At 42.1% G+C, this 26,641-nt stretch overlaps 1 protein-coding gene across 1 annotated transcript in view; it reads right to left on the bottom strand.

Moving 5' to 3' along the window:
* Nucleotides 1-4,194: 4,194 nt before the first annotated feature.
* Nucleotides 4,195-26,641, bottom strand: part of LOC139472015 (peroxidasin homolog) — a 72,586-nt gene continuing 50,139 nt past the window's right edge. Inside the window, exons 3-6 of the mRNA XM_071254818.1 lie at nt 23,436-23,738; nt 20,961-21,143; nt 19,484-19,573; nt 4,195-8,287 (exon numbers count right to left, since the gene is read on the bottom strand). Coding sequence (XP_071110919.1) covers nt 7,905-8,287; nt 19,484-19,573; nt 20,961-21,143; nt 23,436-23,738 — 959 coding nt within the window. The 3' untranslated portion in view covers nt 4,195-7,904. The remainder of the gene's footprint in view (nt 8,288-19,483; nt 19,574-20,960; nt 21,144-23,435; nt 23,739-26,641) is intronic.

Here is a 26,641-nt window from a genome sequence, read left to right as displayed (position 1 = left end):
GGGCTACGGACTAGGGTCGGGCGGCTGTGCTTCTCCTCGTGCCTGATACAGCAGCTGTTGAGTCTATGATTGTCAAGGGCGTGGCGAAATTACATACTAAGAAAATGCCACACACAGCATGAAGTTTGAACTGTTGTGTGGCAGGTTATATAGCAGAATAAGAACAAGAACGACAACTCTATCTTTAACGTCAGTATGACAGCCGACCGCTAAGACGGTTTCGCAAATAGGCGCAGCATAATAGTGCTTATCTGAAAATCCCGTTAACTGTGCTGTCGACAGTTAAGGGAAGTGTTTATATTGCAAGCATCAGTAGCATATTATTAATTTTATGTATATTTAAGGCTACATATGGACATAGTATGGAAATATAGCTGACAGCGTATCTATGACAACATAAATCTGATGCATGCTGGAATCAAAACACGCCCGCATATTCTCACAGTTTATAAAACCTTATATTATATTGATATATATATGTCACGATACACAATACTTATGTTCAGTCAGGGCCGTAAAGCAAGACAACATAGCCCCTGACACAGTATACATATGTGGGTATTATTAATAACCTTACACAATGGTACATGGTGCTGAGGCAGAACGTGCATTGTTATGACTAATTTCTAATGTTGTTTTTTTATAACCTACCACATTCATGTGTCACTACTGGGAGTGAGTGGGTTTGTTGACGTTCAGCGACACGTGTCACCTAAACGTTTGAGGAAACTCCAACCAACGCAGGCCGGTGAAACCAACGAGTAGGGTATGGTGCTACCAAACCAAGAAAGAAAATCAGGGCAAACTTGGATTCGAACTCACGAGCTGCGGATCCTGCATTACTAAAACGCCGAACGGATAGTGGTCCTTAACCACTTGGCCACAGACACCCCTTGGGGTCGTTAAAGGAGGGCTAAGTTCCCAGCCCGGTATCCATGTCCCTCGCAATTAATGCCTGGTGTGAAAATGAGACACTGTATTGTTCGGATCCCCGTGGACTTAAAGACGGAGCTTATCACGGACTATAAGATAAGAGTAAAAAAAGCTGGGGCTGCAACTTGCCCGAGCGCAAACCCCCTTTAACAGCTGATTCCGTCATCACGGCAAATCACCGTTATAATAGACCCACGTTATCCAGGATATTACGAACTATTCGAGACATGTATAGTTCGTTACATCCGAATTTCCCCATTCACACCAACACTAACTGCTTATTGTGGAAATCATTTACAGTGAAACCCAATTCATACGGAAGGAACAGCGACAGGCGAAATTGCCCGGAATAAAAATATTCGCTTCAACGAATGGGTACGTCCCAATATGGCTATTGTTACGTGTGCCGACATTCCCTTTTAAATCGGAATACGAGGACTCCGGATTAAAAGGTGTTGATAATCGGGGTTTCCCTGTCATTTTAGTCGCCCTGGCTGACCTCTCACCCCGAGGATAACGGCTTATATCATTCGTGACCAACTCGTGTTATTCCGGGACAAGCCGAATAGCGAGGTTACGGAAAGGGGCGAGTAGTGGCGAATGATATCATGTATAAACAGAGCGACGGACGTCACGTGTGTCGGGGATTGCCCATGTCACGGAGACCCCCATTCTCTCCATTTACCCACGCTCGTTACCATGGTGACGCTAGGGTGATACTCGTGACAACTGTACACGCTATTTACACACACAAACATCTGTACAACATACACAAATAAGTTAAGTATAAGTCAAATAACCACCACGTTGCTATGATACACATGTACAGAAAGGTCTAACAAGAAACAGACAAAACACACTAAGTCGTCTTGTAAGGCTTGGTCAATATAACATAGATGACACTTGATTTACATGTAATAACATCTATGTCAGATTTTTAAAATTAAGACAAGTTACACATTGTTCTCAGATTTCACAGAATATGATAACGGCGAAGGTGTGACGGTAGTGTTGGCGCCCTATAAGTTAAGGGAAAGATCACGAGTTACCTCCCCTTTCACAACCGCTCTTTGATACTAAAAAAGCACTTAAATACCACATCGCAAATCCTACTTCTAGTTATTCTGCTACACGTATGGTATATGTGGAATGTTGGTGCATTTGTTAGGAATTTTTTCACCAAATTTGTTTGTAAATGAGCGTGTGTATATCATCATAAAAGACTATACCTGCATGACTAACATGTTAAACATCACTTTTTGACAATGTTAACTTTGGAAATGTTAAAATAATAAACTATAGAAGCTCACATAGGAATAAAACAAAACATTAAATTAAAATCGAACTTAAAAATCGAAAACCGTCAGTATCACCAAATACAAATGAAACACAAAAACTATATTCATATTAGCCTAAGTATGGAGTATTAGTATTGTTAAAACAATATATTTTCATTTTAAAACCATCATTAAAAACTACACCCGTATGTATCACTGTAGTAAAAAGTTAATAATTAATAATAATAACTACAAAGACTAAACAGAGTTCATGGGCGGATACAGCTTTTTTGAAAAGTGTGTGTGTGTGTGTGTGTGTGTGTGTGTGTGTGTGTGTGTGTGTGTGTGTGTGTGTGTGTGTGTGTGCACAATTAAGATCTATTTATAGTCTTTGGTGGTAATTTATACAGAAATAACGATTTTTTTCGAAATAAAAAAAAGAGGGGGGGGGGGGGGGGGGTGCGCACCCCCGCACACCCTTCTGTATCCGCCAATGGAGTTTAGCCCAGTGAAATCAAGCAACCCTCTCGCTATACCATCAGTCTATCCGCTAATCAGTTCTAGCTCATGCAATGTCCGTCGAATCGACCACACTGTTTTGAAGTAGGGAACTAAGCGAGGTTAACGCCGCATTAAACAATATTTCAGTTACGGCGTGTCAGCTCGATGTTGAAGGAAAGATGTCGTTGACGCAGGTTTTAAACGCTTACTACTTTGGTCAAGCCCATGGACAAACCATGGATCACATTCGGGCGAATTTTGGATTCGAACCCACGATTAGCGGATCCTGCTGACTTCAAGCCTTCAAAATACAACATGGGGAGGTTAATGATTCGCTTATTTCCTTTATGAAAACAGCACTGGTGAATTCCCGCTAAGACAGGATTTAATACATTAATATGATTAATAATTTGTTTATGAATTAATCAAACCCTTTACTAAGAATGACATCTTCTAATACATCGTGAAATATCTTTGAGGCATAAGTATCCAAATTGAATTAACTGCCGGGTCAAAAAAAGTATACACCCACGGTTGATGATGGCTAAAAGTGAAACAAACAAAAAAGGTTATTTGATAGTGATGTTTTTGATGCAGGTTTTCATAGTTGTGTTTGGCCTTACTTTATCAGTGTTTCGGCGACTGTTTTCAGCCTAGTAACGTTTTGATAACGTTTGTAATTATTTCGTCAAATCCAGTGTTGAAGTTTATACTATATTTTGCCCCATCGTTTAGTTATTTCGTTATCGGTTTCGATAAAAAAAATAAGAAGAAAAAATAATTCCTATGGAGGGCCTAGCGTGACATTTGAAATAAACACGGTAACTAACCGTACGGTGATGTATGTGTCTACACGAACACATGACCAAGTGTTAACAAGCGTCAGTGTCTCTCGGCATAGAATTCCCCGCCATGGTGTCGCGCTGAAGGGTGCTCCCTCATTGGAGGGGCACCAATTACCGGTCGATATGTCACTGCTGCAATATTTATTACTATCACTTTATATGGTAATTTATGGTGATTTCACGGTTTGGAGGTTCTAACTCATTGCTTTTATACATGTAATTAAGGGTCAAAATTAACCATTAGACTGGTACAGGTGCTTGATAAAGACAACCTACATTCTGTCTGACGAGGCCCCGTCAATTATCTAATTGTAACTCCACGCCGATGGAAGTTTCAGCATTTTAAACGCGATCAACGGTTGTTTTATATAATAACAGAAAACAGACAATTTAATATTGACCCGGTTGGCTTAAAAAACTGCCTGAACAGTTTTGTGAGTTGTTTAACGCCATTGTTTCGGCTACAGCGCTTTATGTCAGCTAAGGGCGGATAGCACGAAGTGATGCAGGTTTTTTGATGTTTACCACTTTAATGAGACCCAAAACCATATGATACTGAAACATTAAGGCTTATTTTTAGAACGAACCAGGGATTCGAGCCTACGGATCCTGACATGGCTAACTCTGTATGTAACTCTGTATGTACATCACCCAAGGAGACAAAGTACAATCAATATACCCCAATTCACTACCATAACCTACTTGTTTAATATCCATAACAACATAAGCATTCAACAAATTGGTTTAAGATTGTTGGGAGTGTCGATCAGCATGAGCCCAGTCTCCCTTAAACCCATCCGAAAACAACAAAATAAATTAGAACCATGTATGGAATACAATACTGCTGTCTCAATGAGCAGGTTGCTTACCGAAACACCAGGAAATACACGTTTCCGATACCCAATATAGCGACTTCCCATTTAAGCAATGACACGTGTCAAGTTAATTACGTTTTGGTAAATACAAAGACGAGCTGGTTCCAATACACAATGGTACACTTCTAAGAACACTACGTGCAGGATGAAATAGAACCACTACCGTGTCACGTGACAACTGTGACATCATCCACGCGACAGGATGTAAATGACAACTTCCGCTCTAAGCGGACGAGGACGGAAGTGGATGGTAGCTTTGTACAACACGGTATAATACAAGGTGATAATACTTACATATGTTAATAAGAGGACATATTTACATCACAGAGTCTGGCAAACATGCATGTACGTAAGCAGGATACAGAAACAGACGTGTAGTCATCAATGAACCGACACAAATCTAAGGGCACGTTTCCTGTTTTTGTGATTCTTATCTCCCGACCTTGCAGTATTAGTCTAATTTCTGTCATTACTCAATCCATTTAAGCCCGAAAAAGACTTAAATCCTCACAAAGGAGCTAAAATCCATTAACAAAAATGTCAAGGATGTCTCCAGACCCTAGAGAATAAATTAAAATATGACCCCAACTAAGTATGTAATGATTTGGCAAGTCTAGATTACCTAAGCTTTAGGCTGAAATCAAGTGTTGTTCTGGGCTCCATTTGGATTTTATTTCGTAGATAACGTTTTTTGAATAAGATGACTTTATTTCTGGAACTAAGTGTTGGTCTAGGATATCGTCTGCCCTGCATAAAATACAAGTACTATAAACGTAAAGCAAGTTCATAGTCACACATGTTCTCTTTAAATTTTCCCTTTTCTAAATTCTTGTCAACCATCCAGCACAGCGCTTTAACTGTAGGATTGTATAGCACATCTGACACACATGTTGTCCCAATCAAAGTTACTTTCAGTCAATATTCCTGATAACTTTTAACATTCGGATAATTAGACAATCAGATTCCGTCTATTTACGGTGTGAACTGGTGTCTATCAGCTATCACGGATGTGTGCAGCACCTATATCTCAACGATTACACAACATAGTGAAATATAGGGCAAAGTGCCCTGACGCGAAATCACATTTCTGGGCATTTCTTACACACGTGAGCAACACTGAAGTGAAACGCTAAATCGCACCACAGTTGACAGAGCGAGATGGAGATGTAAATACCATATCTGTATCCAACGGTAAAACGTAACGGTATTGTCATTGCACTATAACGGGGAAGGCAAGGAATCGTCATGAAACTAGGTATATTGCTGCTGGAGGCGTGTATAGTCGCCCTGCTGGACCACGCTGCCCAGTACTGACTGAAGCCTGGTGATAAGAAAAACAGATCTAATTTATTGCACGCACTCCATTCAGCCAATTTATAAATTGCAACCTTCCCGGCGGGACTAGCCTCGTCCTCTGTCAGTAAATGCCCTGACATGAACAATTAGTCCCAGTCGTGCCCGCTTTCAGGGCTTCCCAATAAGAGCTTTTCGAGGCGTTATAGTCAGTTCCTTTCAATACGACGAGAAGGTTAAATAGATTGCATGCTGGGTTCGAACCTGTAGCGTCAAGCCGTAAGAAGACTGTCCTTTAGAATCACTGCAGTGTTTACTAGATCAAACACTTTGCTGTTTCAATACGCATAATCGGGAATTAATCCCTGTCGCAGGACTAACCCCTTCAGTTACAAAAGTAAAGGTCAAACGGACATCCGTTAACTATCCCCAGACTCACCATGACGTTACGAAATGATTACAGCTAACTGCAATAAATGTAAAAATATGTAAAACAATGCTTAGTTAACCTAACCCGTTAAACTTTGTCTAGATTCAAAAGAAAAAAACATCCACCCAAACATCCTAAGCTTTTTGGTTTTAAAGTAGTCCCACAGAGCAAGTTTTAATCTGCTAAACCCTCAAGTGCATTTCTGGTTTTAATGCAGATTTTAATAACCCCAACATCACTTTCCGCCCAGCCTAATCGCCTTACGAGATAAGCTTACTAAAGAGGTCATTTACGAATGGTGCGTAAGCCGTGGTTAATCAATGCGGCCAAGGCAGGCTAATGATGCTGCAGACGCCAGCAACCGCCAACTGACAAGACAAGGTCTGTTTTGAGATGCGGTCCTCGGGCGAAGTATAAAATCTTACACCACGTACATTTATTGACGTAAGAGTGAGAATACTGACTTGGTAATGACAGCCATAGGATGTTGTAGTGTATTCTGGAATGGAAGTTGGCTACAAAAATCCCTGAAGCTTTCAGCAGATTGGGTGTTTGTCAATGCTTAATTGTATTGATGAGTTGTTCCCTGATGGATGGTTACGTCTGAGTACAAAGGTATTCACTGTTGAGCGAGTAAGGGAGTTGGGTTTAACGCCGTTTTGAAAAGTATTTCACTTATAATACGTGTCAACTTGATGTGAAGGAAAGCCTAAAGTGATGCAGGTCTTAAACGCTATCACTACGGTGAAAACCCACGCGCACAGGTATGATGCTGACAGACCTAGAACCATAATCAGGACAAATCTGGGATTCGAACCCCCGATCACAAGTTTCTGGTACACCTAATGGGCGCAACTCTGCAAGACGAACCCGGCGCCTTAATCCTGGCCATCATTTCCTCCTTATTCGAAGATTCCTGATTTTGACAGTGCAATGTGATCAATGTATGCAAAATGTGCAGCCATCGTACATACTCAGTTGTCAAAATAAGTCATCATAGCGAATCTAACAGCGGTTCACACACATGCAGGATATGCGTTACCACATCGCGTTCACTGGTAATAATTCTAAGTGCAATCAATCGCGAGCATGTATGCACGGAAATACCTGACAGCATCAACCGCTTCATCATATACACGTCAGTCAATATTAGAATGGCAAACAAGAATAAATTACCCTACAAACACGCTATATAAACACGAGCAATCAATTATATACATCTGAACCGTATAAATTATGTTACAATATGACATCTCAGAAACATTCAATTTTAAATGGGCTTTCCCATTCTAACATCCGTATTTAATGTATGTACATAATTAATACGATAGGCTATTCACTACAAACATAAGAATTATGTTTCAGAGGCCATGTCTGACATGTACCCGCCGGCCTCCCATATATTGACACCAATGTTCAAAGCTCGTCTTGGATCACAACCTTCCCGGTTAACACTGCCATAGTACTTCAAGGGGATGGTAACACTTCCCATCTGGCTCGTTCGTCACACAAGTTGAACCTGTAAAGGAGTTCGCCAGGTGGCGCCCTTCATTGTGCAAGCTTCCGGTATCTAGATCCAAAGCATATAGGGGTCAAGGCCGCTATGGAATCACATGACCACAAAAATAGCACAGATGACTTCCGGTTTTCAACATTTACTCTCGCACGTCTTGTTAAACCATACACATGAAACACTCGCTGTAAGCGTGGCTGATGGAGTTTATAACATTGTCTTTCATTGTCGTGCCATTCAGCTTTGAAACCCTTTGAGATTAATTGATATAGACATAAAAAGAGCCAGAATAAACACCGCATCGATAGCATGAATGGTTTGAGCAGAATTTACGAACAATATCTCAAATGTTCTCCGAGTCCGGCCTTGTTGGTTGAACGCTTCACAAACAAAATTCTCCCCAATTTCGGGTAAATACTGCTCAATGCGTAAGACAGCAGCGGTGACTCCGCGGTAAGATAGGAACTGTGTCTCCTTGCTGTTGTTTAACTGTACACCCTCCGCCAACCATATCACCTTGGGAACAGGGTATCCTTGCGCGGGGCAGTATAGTTCCAGACGTTTTGTAGACACCGTCACCGTCTCTGAGACGTTGTGGCCATCAGGGAAGTATGGACTGCCTGTAAGAGAAAAACTACGTTTCATATCTGCATCTCATGAACCACTTTTGCGACGAGGAGCAACTCTCACTCACTAGTTCGCGCTCAAGAGTAGTCTCCCTTACCCAAGCGCATAATAATAGCTGATATTTTATCAAACAATTCATTCTCATACCAGTCCAATTCTCAATCCATTCTCAGCTCAACTGAAATTGGCAAACTCAAGGGTAGCTTTATAGTTCTAATACAGATACCTTTCAGTTCGTTTTCTTGTATCACTTTGTTAAACCGTACGATTCTGTCATACAGTCTTTAATGTTTGACAAGTCTATATTACTGCAGTATCTGAAAATGAAGAAAGTCTCTGGGCTCCTTTTTATTAATATATTTTATAACTATAATATAACAACCATTTTTTAAGAAAGTTTACCCTTGGAAATTAGATTTGACTAAACCATTATAAACGTTATGAACGTTACTAGGATGAAAACAGTCGCAGAAACACAACTAACTTGAGGTCCAAAACACAACTATGATACCCGCATCAAATACATCACCATCGAAAAACCATTTCTTGTTTGTTTCATTTTTAGCCACCATCAAACATAGGTGTGTATTTTCTTTTGCCCGTCAGCTATGTCAGCTAATTCAGGAGTACATAATCAATTAATCTAACAACCAAAATTGTTTCAAGATTTGTTCTCACTAAGTAGCATGTGTTGAATGCCATTACCATTTGGGGGGTTGGAAGTGGGTGCATACGAATTGAGTATGGTCTATATGCTTCAGTAGTATTGTATGGAAACCAACTTTGCTGTTAATACGTGTACGTAACCGTTATGCTCATCGATATTGACAGATTTGGCTGACTAACTTGACTTCACGTCTTCACAAACTTGACTGACTTCACTAACCTGACTTATTTGACTGACTTGACTGACGTGACAAACTTGACTTAGTTGACAAACTCTGTGAACTTGAATAATTTGACCTAGGTCTTACTGCAACTAGACATCTCTGAAATCCATCATTTGTTGCCTGCCGGATATGAATAACGCATCACTCACATCCTGGTCATATGGCCTTTCGTGGTGAAGATGATACAGTAAACTACGGTTATAACGAATACGCTTATAACGAACTTACTTTTTGGTCCCGACTACTTGCTGTAGTCATGCTGTATATGTACTTATAACGAACTACGGTTATAACGAACTAAAACTAGTAGTCCCTTTGAGTTCGTTATAACCGTAGTTTACTGTATCTATATTCACCAAAAGTCTTACTCCTGCTTTAAATACGCAGTACCAGTACATCAATAGAATAACGGTAAAATACTGCTATCGACTCTAAGCGTACGGTTAGTGAATGTGTTACACGCGACATAACTGCTACCCAGTATCGGCTCGCTATCAGTGAGATTCCGCTAGAGCATGCAACATCTGGCTCTTGTAGTGCATAGGCGTAACCAGGGCTGTATGCGACCCATCATGCTGGCAGTATACATACCGTCTATGTATGTGCCATATGCTTTGTGATGTTAATTGTCATGCTGCCGGCGGCATGGTCTGTGCGCCGTTAGTGTTGTACTGCTGTGTCATGATCATGTGAGTACGGTATAGCTGTGGCCCTGTAAGCGTGTGTGGTGTAATTCTGCATGCATGCATCAACGTGTGGTATAATTCTGTATACATATCACCGCGTGGTATATTTCTGTATACACATATACATATATCAGCGTGTGGTATAATTATGTATACATATCACCGCGTGGTATATTTCTGTATACGCATATACATGCATCAACGTGTGGTATAATTCTGTATACATATCACCGCGTGGTATATTTCTGTATACACATATACATATATCAGCGTGTGGTATAATTCTGTACACTATAGCAAGTGTGGTATAGTTATGTAATAACTAGATGTGGCATAATGATGCATACATATAGACAGTTATGGACTATCCGTGTATACATATAGTGTAGTATAATTATGATTAAATAGAGCCACGTGAGGCATACATCTGAAAATGTGGTATAATTGTGTATACTTATAGTCAAGTGTGGTATAATTGTGTACACATATAGTCAAGTGTGGTATACTTGTGTATACATATAGTCAAGTGTGGTATACTTGTGTACACATATAGTCAAGTGTGGTATAATTGTGTACACACATAGTCAAGTGTGGTATACTTGTGTACACATATAGTCAAGTGTGGTATACTTGTGTACACATATAGTCAAGTGTGGTATACTTGTGTACACATATAGTCAAGTGTGGTATAATTGTGTACACACATGGTCAAGTGTGGTATACTTGTGAACACATATAGTCAAGTGTGGTATACTTGTGTACACATATAGTCAAGTGTGGTATACTTGTGTACACATATAGTCAAGTGTGGTATAATTGTGTACACATTTAGTCAAGTGTGGTATACTTGTGTACACATATAGTCAAGAGTGGTATACTTGTGTACACATATAGTCAAGTGTGGTATACTTGTGTACACATATAGTCACGTGTGGTATACTTGTGTACACATATAGTCAAGTGTGGTATACTTGTGAACACATATAGTCAAGTGTGGTATACTTGTGAATACTTATAGTCAAGTGTGGTATACTTGTGTATACATATAGTCAAGTGTGGAAAACTTGTGTACATATATAGTCAAGTGTGGTATACTTGTGAACACATATAGTCAAGTGTGGTATACTTGTGAATACTTATAGTCAAGTGTGGTATAATTGTGTATACTTATAATCAAGTGTGGTATACTTGTGTACACATATAGTCAAGTGTGGTATACTTGTGTACACATATAGTCAAGTGTGGTATACTTGTGTACACATATAGACAAGTGTGGTATAATTGTGTACACACATAGTCAAGTGTGGTATACTTGTGTACACATATAGTCAAGTGTGGTATACTTGTGTACACATAATCAAGTGTCGTATACTTGTGTACACATATAGTCAAGTGTGGCATAATTGTGTACACACATAGTCAAGTGTGGTATACTTGTGTACACATATAGTCAAGTGTGGTATACTTGTGTACACATATAGACAAGTGTGGTATACTTGTGAACACATATAGTCAAGTGTGGTATACTTGTGTATACATATAGTCAAGTGTGGTATACTTGTGTACACATATAGTCAAGTGTGGTATACTAGTGAACACATATAGTCAAGTGTGGTATACTTGTGTACACATATAGTCAAGTGTGGTATACTTGTGTACACACATAATCAAGTGTGGTATACTTGTGTACACATATAGTCACGTGTGGTATACTTGTGTCACACATAATCAAGTGTGGTATACTTGTGTACACATATAGTCACGTGTGGTATACTTGTGTACACATATAGTCAAGTGTGGTATACTTGTGTACACACATAATCAAGTGTGGTATACTTGTGTACACACATAGTCAAGTGTGATATACTTGTGTACACATATAGTCACGTGTGGTATACTTGTGTACACATATAGTCAAGTGTGGTATACTTGTGTACACATATAGTCACGTGTGGTATACTTGTGTACACACATAATCAAGTGTGGTATACTTGTGTACACATATAGTCAAGTGTGGTATACTTGTGTACACACATAATCAAGTGTGGTATACTTGTGTACACATATAGTCAAGTGTGATATACTTGTGTACACATATAGTCAAGTGTGGTATACTTGTGTACACATATAGTCACGTGTGGTATACTTGTGTACACATATAGTCAAGTGTGGTATAATTATGTATACGTATAGTCAAGTGTGGTATAACAGTTTACACATATAGTCAAGTGTCGTATTACCGTGTATGCATATAGTCAAGTGTGGTATAATTATGCATACATATAGTCAAGTGTGGTATAACAGTGTATACATATAGTCATGTGTGTACTATGTTGTCAGTATTAAATGATACCGAATCTTGCCACTGACCTGTGACCATTGTAACGGCATCATGTGATGTGACATTTTACAACCTTACAATCAATACTTCAGTGGAGCAGCACGCCGTACATGTGAGTCACTCTCTGCATTTTATTTAGGATTTACGCAGAAAGAATTTGATTTTAATGCGGGTTTTTTATTTCAACAAGTGAAGCTTCAACGTTGATTTAATGCTCCGACCTCCCATCAAGTCCTGCTTGACATACAAGAGGGTCAGAGATTTGTCATCAAAATTAATTCGAAATGGATACCAACACCATTACATGTTTGTTGAGTAACGATATTATCGATTTCGGTTGCCACGACAACGATAATTCTGCTGAAAACATCTTTTCATTTGCTCTAAGTAAATCGTGTCCCTCAGAATAAATCTACAAACCCCACAGGTCACGTTCCAGAACGGCTCACCCCCGGGGCACACGAAACCGTTTTGCACATGAAATTCTTTGACTTGCGGACAATAGTTAATTATCGGATGAAGGTGCAGTGAATTCCCGAGCGCGGGGTTGCGCCATTAACTCTCAAACTGTGACAAGGCGAGGTATATTAGCGGTTCTTTGGGAGCAATGAGGATTTCATCAAAGCGACGAGGCAGTCCATCCATTTTAATGATCACGTTCAACAAGACCCGATCATTAACGCAATGTAAGCCGCTAAATGGTCAGCCACGCACACACCACGAATTGGTCTTGTCAACTCTTATAGCAATAGTTAATTCAACTCCAGATTTCGCAAGAACTTGGTTATTAATTGGCACATTCTTGCTATGATCCTTTAATCATCTTTGACGCGAAAGATATGCCCAATATTCCGGAAATTGGTGTGAAGATGTAGGTATTAGGATGGAAACTATATTGGTTTGGTAGAGAGGTACTTTAAAAGTTGGTGTCAGAGTTACTATTAAGGTTGCTCTAGGGCAAAGCGTTTAGATCGATCCATTCTTGTCTGTGAAGAGTTCTCATCTTACTTGTGACGGACTAAATGTGATTAGGCACACTGATTACACCCCCCTCCACACACACACACACACACACACACGCACGCACGCACGCACACGCGCACACACACACGCGCACACACACACGCAGGCACGCGCACACACGCGCGCACACACACGCACGCGCGCACATACACACACGCACGCGCACACACACACACACGCGCGCGCACACAAACACACACACGCGCGCGCACACACACACGCGCACGCACACACACATACACACGCACGCACGCACGCACGCACGCACGCACGCACGCACACACACACACACACCGACACACACACATACAGATGGTAATTCACGATAACGTTGGTTCTTGCCAAATTGATCGTAATTGAAGCAAATGTTATTTAGCCCTAAGCTGACGTCATCATTCAAATATAAAAATGATATCTCGCTGTTACGCCGCTTTTAGCAATACAAGTACTGTCATGTTTTTTATCAGGAAATGCGAAAGAATGCATGAACAATTTAAGGAAGGTACAATGTTACTCGGCTGAAAACGTAAATCGTTCCTTGTTCGCGCGTGACAGAACGCTCAGAGACACTAATAACACACAGGGATTATACTTGCTTTGATGTGTCGTAAGGCGCTTTGGCTATTAGCTTGTCTTAACGATGTCTAGCAAAGAAAATAGGCGAGGCTTGTGGACTGCATCAAAACACAATCAGCACCAGCGCATATTCTTAGTGAATTCAGTCGGCACTTCCAAGTAGCTTAACTATTTGTGGACAGAGTATATGCCCCGTGGCTGAATAGATTGTCATGAATGCACTAAGTTATCAATATCTTCTTTGAAACTAAAATGAATAAAAAAACAACCGTTAAGTGGATGCTTGTATCTACCCGGAACGTGAAATGTTCTTGTGGATAGCAACGAATCAAGGTGCTAATTTGAGGGAAACATGATAGGCTTATTGTTGATCGTTTGCATTTTTAAAAAAGGGCAATTCAAAAGGTTAAACTGCTTACATTTCTGAACCAGTAAACACGCACGGATGAAAAATATCATTTTATAATTTAACAGGTTACCTGTTTCTATTTTGGCCCCGATAAAAACGTAAGTTCCATAATAAATGTGTAGAAGCAAGGTCAGGTTTGTCGTCATATCGACCGAAATAACAAAAAAAACCCGTTTCCATGATCGTTTATAAAGATTGTACGTCAACTGAACGCTAACATTTAAAGAAAATTCATCCAATTCCGAAATTCTATTTCAATCAGCGGTTGCTTACTGAAGTATTTGAGCAAGAATGTATTAAACAAATGCAGAAAATCACTGGTTTTGAGACATGTACGGTAAATGCATATGATATGTCAGGGATGAAGCTGTACAGTCATGTTACACAATAAAGCTTCCGCATCACTGTGTGTTACAAATAACCTGCTCTATCATCACTATTCTTGTCATGACGACTGGGGCCCTCATGCATGATCATAAGCTGTTAGGTCAACTGCATTTGAAGAGGTGTGTGACCCCCCCACATTACCCAGGAAACCCTCCCATTTCCTCATTATGTTCAATCACATCTCTTAGCTATCGGCCGAGTGAAAATTTCGTCGAATTAACCTTTTGCTACTCTAGGAAAGAGCAATGCAATCCCCGCCGAGCCGAGAGTGTGCGATCATTCGTCTGAAGTCGATCGCGGTACACTTTTTTGCCCAACGTTCTCGCGTTTGGAATATGTGATTTGACGAGAAATCAAAACGCGTTTTTGATGTACACGATCCTGATGACACATGGACACTTTCAATCATAGATATATTAGGACAGGGAATGAATCTGCCTTTGTTAACGCATCCCAACTTGCCATATCTCCCCATTCAGTAGCGGGGAACACTATTGATTATAATCCTTCTGCAAATCGTAAATTCATGGAATCGGATATTTGATTGTGATAAATTATTGAGGCTTAGTTATATAATTGGCACCAAATACGCCGGTTTGGAAACGATAAAACTATCAACTGAAATAACTGCCACCATATCGCAGCGCATAATATCAACATCAGCGCGCCTTTGGTTAATCCATATTTATAAATTAATCTGAAGTCAATCATGTACCTGCTCATGCGTTGTAGAACAGATCAAGTCGTTGGGACATATTCACTTTGAGTGGCGTGTTTTGTTAAGTGCGAATAGCCAAGTTCGACATCAATAAATCGTCCACAAACCCGTGGACAAACAGTCAGTCTTACTTAGTCATGACCACTGAACGATGGTACTAGATGCTTCTACAAGAAACGAGACCACATGATATTTGCTAACGTGAGTACACCCCAGTGCTGCAGCCGATAAATTGTCACTGAAGGACTTGGTTTTTGAAAGGAAGATCCACAAATAGACTGCCAGAAATGATGTTCAAATCGTGACAATTAAGAAAGGCCCATAAGCGTTCCCGAGATAATCTCGCCTGAGACTTAAAATCTCCACTTATTTGCTCGATGTGGTTTCGCAATAAGGCCAACTGAGACGTATTACTTAACGTGTTCACTTCAAGAGGAAGACGAAATCAAAATGCCACCTTGCACGTGATAGAGGGCCTGTTGGGAGCGGTACTGCGCATGCCCACGCGCTGCATGGGTCCCATGCATTTCACGAAACGAATGATCGATTGGGGCATCAAACGCACTCTTCTTTTCGATAGTGGAACGGGGCAGACAATACGTGCGTAATGGCGATTATTGACCACGTGTGTAGGTTTGGGCGTGAGATGGGCAGATTGTCGAGGGCTGTTACGTCAACTGGCGAGTCATCTACACGTGGAGGTGTACATGAAAGTCGTGCGTCTCTAAGGTACTGATAAATAAAGGGCTTGGTTCGATAACGCATTCCACGGCCAACCTTCGCTCGTCTTGCACTCGGGGCGGTCAAAGGGAGTCCACATTCTTAGCGTATTGATATGAATGTCTTTTAAGAATCAGCAATGGCCACACCTTAGTACAGACTAGAGACGTTTTGCGGTCATTTATTGAGCAAATGGGCGAGCGAGTATGGTTAAACGCCCATTGAGCAAAATTCAAGCGATATCGCTACGAGGGACACCTGAAATGGCTTTCAAAAATTGTACACGGGGGATTCGACCCCGAGCTTTGGCGTGATGATCAAACACTTTAACAACTGGACTACCTCATTGCACCCACAGTCATTGAACTCATGTAGTTTTGATTCGAGTCAATTGCTTCAACGTTATTCAAGAGAAATAATGTTTCATGGTTTCTTTGAACTAATCATATAATTCAAGATAACACAAAGAATGTATTTACCTACTCTCAAGCTGAAAGGGCAAGGATATGTCTAAGGGTTCACACTAACACTTTACTAATAGACATGTATTCCCCTTAAGGATTCTGGACCCGCGAAGATCCGGAATCGAATTGGTCTTCAGCAACCCATGCTTGCCGTAAAAAGGCGACTATGATTTTTGTAAGAGGCGACCAATGGGATCGGGTGGTCAGGGTAGCTGACTTGGTTGATGCATGTCATCGTATCCCAATTGTGTAGTTCGATGGTCATGCTGTCAATCACTGGATTGTCTGGTCCAGACTCGATTATTTACAGACCACCGCCATGTAGCTGGAATATTGCTGAGTGCGTCGTTACACAACAAACAACAACTTCACGACTCCGAGGGTAGAGTACTTCATGTGTGTCATCGGGTAGTAAGAACGCGTGATCTGGGTGGTCGTATCATCACCGTCCCTCGACTGAGTGGGTCGTCGATGGAAGCCTAGGGGTTAAAGCGGTCGCTCCTATTGGTATAATGTGGGAAGCCCATTTCTGGTGTCCCCCGCCATGGAATATTGCTAAAAGCGGCGTGAAACCCACATCATTCACTCATTATACTTATAAAGAATTCGATCTATGAATATTCATGCTCATGGTTGTAAGTGATTGGAATGCATTGATATAAGTTCACACGTCTCTTATGTTGCGATTCAGATCCCACGAACACAAATCTGATATAAGCTATCTTGTGTCTTCACGAACTTCTTCAGTTGGAACTCTCGAGACTGACACGCTCTAGTGGGATGATCTTGTGTACACAAGAAAGGTCTAAATGTGTTTACATTGTAATGCGTCGTGAAAATTGGAAACCAGACTAATGCATGTCGATTTCAGCCAGAATTCTTGTGGCCACCGACTGTGAGTCAATGCTAACAGAGATCCTTGGTCTGTGTCGGTAGTATGTGTCGGTAGTCATGGCAGTACGTCTCGGTAAGCCTTGCTCCGAAAACACATAGCCGTAAATCCTTGAATAGACGCCTTGACGTCTTTATATATCAGAGACGTCTTACAGTCGGCGTCTATTCAAGGTAGGCGTCTATATTTTAATTACGGTAAACACTAAATTTACATGGAGATGAGACAGAAACATCATAAAACGTGTGTGGTTGAATTTTATATAATAACGGCTTTCGTTTCAATATTACTTTATTGAGCATCAAAAGGAATACCTATGTTTTATGATTTTGACCTGGTGTCTATTCAAGGCAGTCATGTGTATTCCAAGATTTATAGTGAAACAGGGAAAGGTCCTGTCTGGCCAAATATTCAAAAGATGACACGCTTATGATGGCCATATCTTCATATAGATTTCTTGAAAAACACTGCCAGGTCCAATACGTTCGTACAATCGCATAACAAAATACACTAAGTCTTAATGTTTCAGGCCAACAGTTATTGATGTTTGATTCTAGTTTTCAGATTGGATCCTGCTGTTGCACAAGCTGGTAGAAGGGTACCAGAACAGCAGTGAGCACATGGACCGACCAGGCACTTAGTCACACACAGACTTCGTGTAACTCTCTATTTTATCCAATGTTTACAGTTTCCACCAATGTCCTGCTCAGTTTGATGCATGTCATATCGTATCCCAATTGCGTAGATCCAAGTCCATGGTATTAATCACTAGATCGTCTGGTCCAGACTCGATTAATTACAGACCGCCGTCATATAGCTGGAATAACTGTGAGTGTGTATGGTTTTACGCCGCTTTAAGAAATATTCCAGCAATGTCACGGCGGGGGAGACCAGAAATGGGCTTCACACATTGTACCCATTACTGGAATCGAACCCGGGTCTTCGGCGTGACGAGCGAACGCTTTAACCACTAGGCTACCCGACCGCTGGAATAATGCTTAGAGTGCCGTTAAACAATAAACAAAAAAATCAGGCTCCGTTGAAAGAGAGCTTCGTTTGGCCAAACGAGATGGAAACGAAAAAGAAAATTGTTTTTTAAAATATGTTTTCACTCTTTGAAACAGCTCCCTTGCCGTCAGCTCCACAGACAAATATTGCGATACCCATTATTCTGCAAAGGCAAACCCATGAACCATCACATTCCATTTAATTAAAATTGAAATCAGAAATAGTCACCCTTTCAGTACCCGTTTATGTTGCATATAGCGTACCAATTGAGTAGTGGAGACCGGTTGTCCCGGTGATGACGCACTAGTAACAGAAGTCTGAATGCATTAATTATTGGGCTAATCCAAGCTTAATGTCAGAAGTAATGTTTAAATCCATACATGATTCTGCTAACTCTGTAAGATACGAAATGAACACCGGTTAATATTTAATTTTTATGTTCGTTTTGTATTAAATGGCTATTTGGGAATAGTCTGACTGCGTATCATATCTCAATGGCTGTCTTTAAAATGGAAGTAGGTTTGCCGGTTACACTGAAAATCTAAGAGTGTATTACAGGCCGCGTCGTGTGTGTGTTGCAGTTGCCGATTCGGCGAAGTGGGTTTGGTGTAACCTCAGTTTGGTCAGTGACCGTATTTCAATAAAATTGCTAAGTATTTCTTTAAGGGAAGAGAAAGAGAACCTGCTTAATTTGTCGAAGAGTGAGTGAGTGAGTTGGGTTTAACGCCGCTCTCAACAGTATTCCAGTTTTATCACGGCGTGTCAGTTTAATGTGGGAGGAATGCCCAAAGTGATGCAGGACTCAGACGTTTACCACTTCGGTGAAACTCACGAGCGCGGCTTGGTGCTGAAAAACATATACAGCTAGAAACATAATCGGGGCAAACCAGGATTCGAACCTACAATCATAGGTTTCTGGCGTGACCATGGGACGCAACTCTGCACAGCGAATCGCGGCGCGTCAGACGACTGGGCCACCCGTGCCCCACTTTTTCGAAGAATTGTGATACAACTAGAAAATAGTTAAAAAGTGAAAACAAACGTGTTAATATTAATAAAGAACACAGCTACTTACCACTTAAAACAACTTTAGAGCTGAGATTTCCTTGCACAACCCCGTCCCGTGGTTTCAAGTTACACTCGTATTGCCCGCTGTCGGCCAGAGCTGAATATAGAAACACAGAGGCTCATTTACAGACCTGACCTTTTCTTAATCAGAAGGTATTGCAATATTCAAGTAAAATCATACATATAACACCCCATGTCAGTGCTCAACAGTTAAATCAATGGACACGGCCAACTGCTATATATAAAACTGAAGGGCATGGTGACGATCAGGGCACCATCCCACTGCGTTTCTTGGTGTCACTCACATGGCCTTGTGTGTGCTCGTATCCATACAGTTGTGATTCCAGAAAAAGGACATTCCTATAACGCATGTCGCGATTCCATGAAAACTGTCTGTCCAAGTTGCCTTATTTCAGGTGAGTGGATGAGTAGTGTTTTACGCCGCTTTGAACAGTATTTCAGTTTCATCACGGCGAATAAGCCTAATGGCGAAGAATGGTCACCTTGGTGTAACCCTTGAACATGGGTATGGTATGGATATATGGTGCTGGCATTACAACAGTCATAGGATCATGGCATTCCAAAGGGACGTAACTCTGCACTCTGTTGACTTGGCCCCTCCCTTAGCTTCTCGTTTCCAGGACAAGTGTGTGAATCAAGGTGGTTTAACGCCGTGTTGAACAGTTATTCCTGTTAAATCACCGCTTATCAGGTTGAAGTGGGAGGAAAGCTTGAAGTGATGCGGGTCCAAGACGTTTACCAGGAAACAATACCAGCTAATTTACGATTCGAATCCCAAAAGAAGTGCCACTTCTCTAAGACAGTTAGCTGTATCATGAAACCATCTCTCTTGTTTGTTTCTAGAGTTTATGTAAGAGATATTGCATGTACATGTTTTATTTGTTTGTTGTTTAACGCCTCACTCAGCAATATTCCAAATATATGACGGCGGTCTGTAAATAATCGAATCTGGACAAGACAATCCAGTGATTGGATAACATGAGCATGGATCAACGCAATTGGGATACGATGACACGCATCAACCAGTGAAATGGATTTAACGTCGCGTCCAAGATTATTGCACTTATATAGCGACGTGCATGTACGTGTGTGTGTTTGTGTGGCTGCTTGTACTAGTCCGGACTAATGCCGATTTAAAGTGCTAGCTCACTGAGATACCATGCCACAGTTTAACATGAATACCCCACTCTGACACAGTATATTGACTCCGAGCCGACCAGTCCTAGTTTTAGCCCCTTAATGCCGTGCGCCAGACAGGGTAACAAGTACCATCTTTTAACGTCTTTTGGTATGACGCGGCAGGGGATCGATCCCCGGACCTTCCGCTCTCCGGGCGGACGCTCTACCACTAGACCACGGAGGCGGTCTCGCCTCTTACGACAAGCATAGTCACCTTTTACGGCAGGGTTGCTGAAGACCTAGTCTACCCCGGATCTTCACGGGTCGCACATGCATGTACTTACAGGCATTCCGTATTCTCAAAGTTCTGTTTCTAGCTTCCAGAAAGATCCTTCCTGACAGATCAGGCAGCTGACTCAGTGACGTCATGTTCTTCGTCCACAGGACATCGACGTCATGACTTGCCGGGTCGCACTGCAGCGTGATGCTCCCTCCAGGATCCCTGATCACGTGACTTCCTGTTTGAACTGAAGCGAAGAAAATATATTTCAAGAATCTCAATCTTCACAGTGAGTGAATGAGTTATTGAGTGGGAGTGAGTGTGTTATTAGGGTTTTACGCCGGTCTTAGCAATATCCCACCAATATCACGGTGGGGGACGCCAGAAATGGATATTGAACCCATGTGGGGAATCAAACCCGGGTCCTTGGCGTGATTAGCGAACGCTTTAACCACTAGGACATCCCACCAAGGTGATAATATTTTAGAACCCCGGTGTTGGCCCGGTAGACAAGTCAGCGACCCTGACCACCCGCCCCTCATAGGGACAAGCATGGGTTTTTGAAGACCTATTTTAAGACCTTAAAACTGCTTTGCTTTGTTTGTCAGATCTTATCTGGACTATTCCATTTTAAAGTCTGAGGTAACAAGCATAAGGATTAGTGTGCACTCAGCCGTTTAAAGTGTTGTTATAAGCTGTCTAATATAACTATTGGGACGTCTAACTAATGGGAGGACACCACGTGGATTTACAAAGTGTGGGGGGTGGGGGACTCCCATTGTAATCTCTACTTAGAATATAATCTTAGCACTACAGGTGTCGTAACCCCTAGTTTAATTATAATTACTCTTATCAAATATTCTAAGCGCTATCGGTGTCGTTATTCCCATTTTAACATATTTACGAATAAATGGTTTCGTAATTTCCATACTTAATATATGCTTACGAGATGTAAACGGGACGCAGCTGCCTATTTTGTGTTTCTTTATATTTTCTTAACATTTACTTAAATTCCACAGTATTGAGTATTATTCAAACATGTCTGCGAAATGTAACACCTTACCCCCGTAGACGCAATATCACCACATACCACACAGGCTTGGGGGATATCTCCTCCATCAAGGCATGTACTCAATTATGCCTAGACATTCATTACATTCTTTGATTAATGTAATACGGCGGTTGTGTGAAGCATATTAACACATTAACGTACAAATTATTTTGCCTCTGGCCTCTGGCGTAAAATAAGAGTGTGTCAGGGAAGATGGTTTTACGCTTTGCCGCTTTTAGCAATATTACAGCAATATCATGAGTGAGTGAGTATAATTTACGCCGCTGTTAGCAATAGTACAGCAATATCATGAGTGAGTGAGTATAATTTACGCCGCTGTTAGCAATATTACAGCAATATCATGGCAGGGGATACCAGAAATAGGCCTCACACATTGTACCCATGTGGGGAATCAAACGCGGGACATCGGCGCGACGAGCGAACGCTTTTATCACTAGACTACCCCACCGCCCGCGCATAATAAGAAACCACCAAACAAAACTTATGTACATAGTAGATCAACATACAACGTCACGGCTAAACAAGTCTGTCATGAGTCTGGAATTGGCTGGCCCAATGGTCTAAGGTGCTGCATTTTCTGCCCTATATCCAGGCGCGAAATGCGCGTGTCGTGGGTTCGAATCCCATGTCAGACTCGTTCATGGTCTTACGTCTGTCGGCTTCGTGGTTGTGGTGCTACACAGTTAGATAGGGCTTCCTCGCAGTGTGCCATAGTTCCTCATTGAGTGAGTGAGTGAGTGAGTGAGTTTGGGTTAACGCCGTTGTAAACAGCGCGTATGTCATGGCGGATCATAGTAATGGAGGAGGTAAACACAAAGTGATGGAAGTCGTACACGTTTATCACGTTTGTGAAACTCACGAGCTTGGTTATGGTGTATTCCGGCTAGACTAAAGGACCCAACTCTGCTCTGTGATTACCATCGAAAAGATAGCAAGGACTGTTCCAAATTAATGGTAGGCAGAATTGTTTAACTTGAAATACATTAGGAAAGGTACTTACTACGAATGAATATGCATACAACAATATTATATAATTATAATACACCGTGTTCGACTGGAAACGACTACAACAACAACAAGCGTCAAAAATTTACCACATGTATTCTCCTAACCCTGACAACCTTGGAATATCGCCGGACATATATCGATATATCGAGGTTACGCCAATACATATAATACGAATTTATATACAGGTACTTGTACCATATACAAGTATTCTTCTGTAGGTACCGGTGTGGAGGTGTGAATATGTTCAATATAATTTTCAAATTAAGTAAAACATTTCAAAAGGCATATATAACTGATCATAATTATAGCTTACAAATGTCATGTTCTGTCTGTGAGTAACCGCAGACGTGTTTCGGGACAAGCGACATTTCATCCCCCATTACAAGACGAGTGAGGCGAGAAAGGCTTAAAAAAACCCTACATCTAAGCATCAAGAACATGGTCAATATTTACACACACCCCTCAAAACCTTGACCCTGACGGCTCTCATATCCAACCCCGACACGCATGCGTAGATCCCCGAGTCTCTGAGAAGCATGTTGTTCTTGGTGATGGTCAAGTTGGTGACCATCTGAATCTTGCCGTCGGAGTACGCCGCCGTCCTGAATGTGTGCGTGGCGAAGTGGGGCTCTTGCACCTGGACATCGTCCTTGGTCCACTTGATGTGACCATTATCCCCCTTATATGTACAGTCCAGCTTCAGTCTGGAATGTTCCCGGATGTAGAGTGGTCTGTTGGGGTCCACAGACAGACTGCTTTCTCCTGCAACAAAACATTAAGATTGGGTTGAGTTCCTCACTAAAACTATGCATGCTTAATTATTCGGTGTCCAAGTGTCATCTTTCACAGGCTCAATGTCCTAACGTCAATGTTTTGTCAGGGTGCCACCTCAACGACGCAATCAGTACAGCACCTGAACGGCGTGGTAAAGTGGGTAGGGCGGTTGTCATAGTTGAGGGGGTACAGGGGTAGGGCGGACGTCATGGTTGAGGGGGTTGTGGGTAGGGCGGAATTCATGGTTGAGGGGGTACTGGGGGTAGGGCGGGAGTCATGGTTTAGGGGGTACAGGGGGTAGGGCGGAAGTCATTGTTGAGGGGGTACTAGGGGTAGGGCGGAAGTCATGGTTGAGGGGGTACAGGGGGTAGGGCGGAAGTCATGATTGAGGGGGTACTGGGGGTAGGGCAGAATTCATAGTTGAGGGGGTACTGGGGGTAGGGCGGGCGTCATGGTTTAGGGGGTACAAAGGGGTAGGGCGGAAGTCATTGTTGAGGGGGTACTGGGGGTAGGGCGGAAGTCATGGTTGAGGGGGTACTGGGGGTAGGGTGGAAGTCATGGTTGAGGGGGTACTGGGGGTAGGGCGGAAGTCATTGTTGAGGGGGTACTAGGGGTAGGGCGGAAGTCATGGTTGAGGGGGTACAGGGGGTAGGGCGGAAGTCATGATTGAGGGGGTACTGGAGGTAGGGCAGAATTCATGGTTGAGGGGGTACTGGGGGTAGGGCGGGCGTCATGGTTTAGGGGGTACAAGGGGTAGGGCGGAAGTCATTGTTGAGGGGGTACTGGGGGTAGGGCGGAAGTCATGGTTGAGGGGGTACTGGGGGTAGGGCGGAAGTCATGGTTGAGGGGGTACTGGGGGTAGGGCGGAAGTCATGATTGAGGGGGTACTGGGGGTAGGGCGGAAGTCATGGTTGAGGGGGTACTGGGGGTAGGGCGGGCGTCATGGTTTAGGGGGTACAGGGGGTAGGGCGGAAGTCATTGTTGAGGAGGTACTGGGGGTAGGGCGGAAGTCATGGTTGAGGGGGTACAGGGGGTAGGGCGGAAGGGGTGACAGAGGATGTTAAGTGGAAGTACTTTCAACGATTTGGTTATCAGTTTATAATTTCGAAATAACCTATGCATATTAATCTAATACCTTGTGCAAAAGAACTAGTTAGGAACCACGCGTGGCTTTTCTCCCATATTATACTGACACGCCGAGATGTAACTGGAAGACTTTTCAAAGCGGCGTTACACCTGACTCACTCACTCACTCGAGCCTACTACACCAAAGCAACTTACGAACATAAACTATCTGAGCGAGTGAGTGAGTTTGTATAACGCAGCTATTTCCGAATTCCAGGTATATCTCGGCGTGTCATCTTGATCTGGAAGGAAAGCCGGAAGTGATTACCACCTCTGCACAGCGCTCACAGATGTGAGCTTCAAGCCAAACTTACAAGTTAATGACTTTCTGAGGTGTTTAAGGTGATGGTAACACAAAAGAAACAAGCTAGATGAATTGACAGACAAGCCTGAATTATCAGGGGAAAAGAAAAGCTGCCGATGTTTTGGTAAGCCTCACGACAGTGGAAAGTACCAAAGATCAAATCACGGGGAATCTCGACTGTAAATATTGAACGTCAACACCAGATAATAATCAGTCTCGATTACCCGCCGAAACAGATTCCACTTGGCGTAAAACGCAAAATAGCGGTGAAAAATATATGAATGGATCAATGAAACTCAGTGATCACACCAGGGTGTATAGAAGAGGTCTTCAGCAACCCATGCTTGCCGTAAAAGGGGACTATGCTTGCCGTAAAAGGCGACTAACGGGATCGGGTGGTCAGGCTCGCTGACTTGGTTGATGCATGTCATCGATCCCAGTTGCGTGGATCGATGCTCATGATATTAATCACTGGATTGTTTGGTCCAGACTCGATTATTTACAGACGGCCGTCATATAGCTGGAATATTGCTGAGAGCGGCGTTAAACAACAAACCACCCAACCAACCAACCTGAGCTAACGGTCGCACTCGCCTCTCACACAATTTGCGTCAAAAGGTGAGTGTTAGCTGCCTCACCCCGCACAGCGGTTCTCCCGCTGAATAGTGACGGCTTGTAAACAGTCGAGTTTGACCAGACAATCCGGTGACATGAGAGCGCATTTAATGATTTTATTGAAACTAAAAATGTCAACAACTAACGGCTCCTCGCACAGGACTCCAACCCTGCTGTGCAAATTTGAATACCTTGTACCAATGGCCAACATGTGCCCCAACGAAAACCAATGAGAAACCCCACGTTATGGGATTTACCGTTATGTTATTATGATGCAGCTGTTGACGGCAACTGACGAGGTGACGAGCGAGTAATATATGATTCCAAATGTACCAATCGAACCTACTGATATGAAAAGTTTAGTATCCCTTATACATTATTCATATAAGACCAACATCAACGCTTAGTGATATGTCGTTTATTAAACACAATGGTTTGTCATGATAGCTGGCGAGTATTGACATGGACCAACGTCACCCCAGATGCTTGTCTGTCTTACAGACCCTGATACAAATATATCAAATACAGCCCATGCAAGTCTATGATGTTTGGCAAGTCTAGATACAGTATTTGAAAATGAAGAGAGTCTCTGGGCTCCCTATTGTTATAATCTTATTAAGATAATGGAACAACTGTTTTTTTCTGTCCGAAATGTTCATTTCAGTGACTAGATGTTAGTCTACCCAGATGCCTTAAACATTACTTGCTCACGTATTGGTAAGTCCATGGAATCAAGATTTCTCTAAGGGAATATATATCTCCACGACAGAAAATAGATGTAAATGTACCCATAACTACACATTCTCCATAGTTGTAACACAATAGAAACAATATACGGACGAAAACG

The sequence above is a fragment of the Haliotis cracherodii genome, unplaced genomic scaffold (assembly GCF_022045235.1).
Source record: "Haliotis cracherodii isolate W230 unplaced genomic scaffold, xgHalCrac1.p SCAF_1, whole genome shotgun sequence".
NCBI lineage: Eukaryota > Metazoa > Mollusca > Gastropoda > Lepetellida > Haliotidae > Haliotis > Haliotis cracherodii.
Note: the sequence above shows the minus strand (reverse complement) of the source record. Positions and strands in the feature narration are given on the sequence as shown.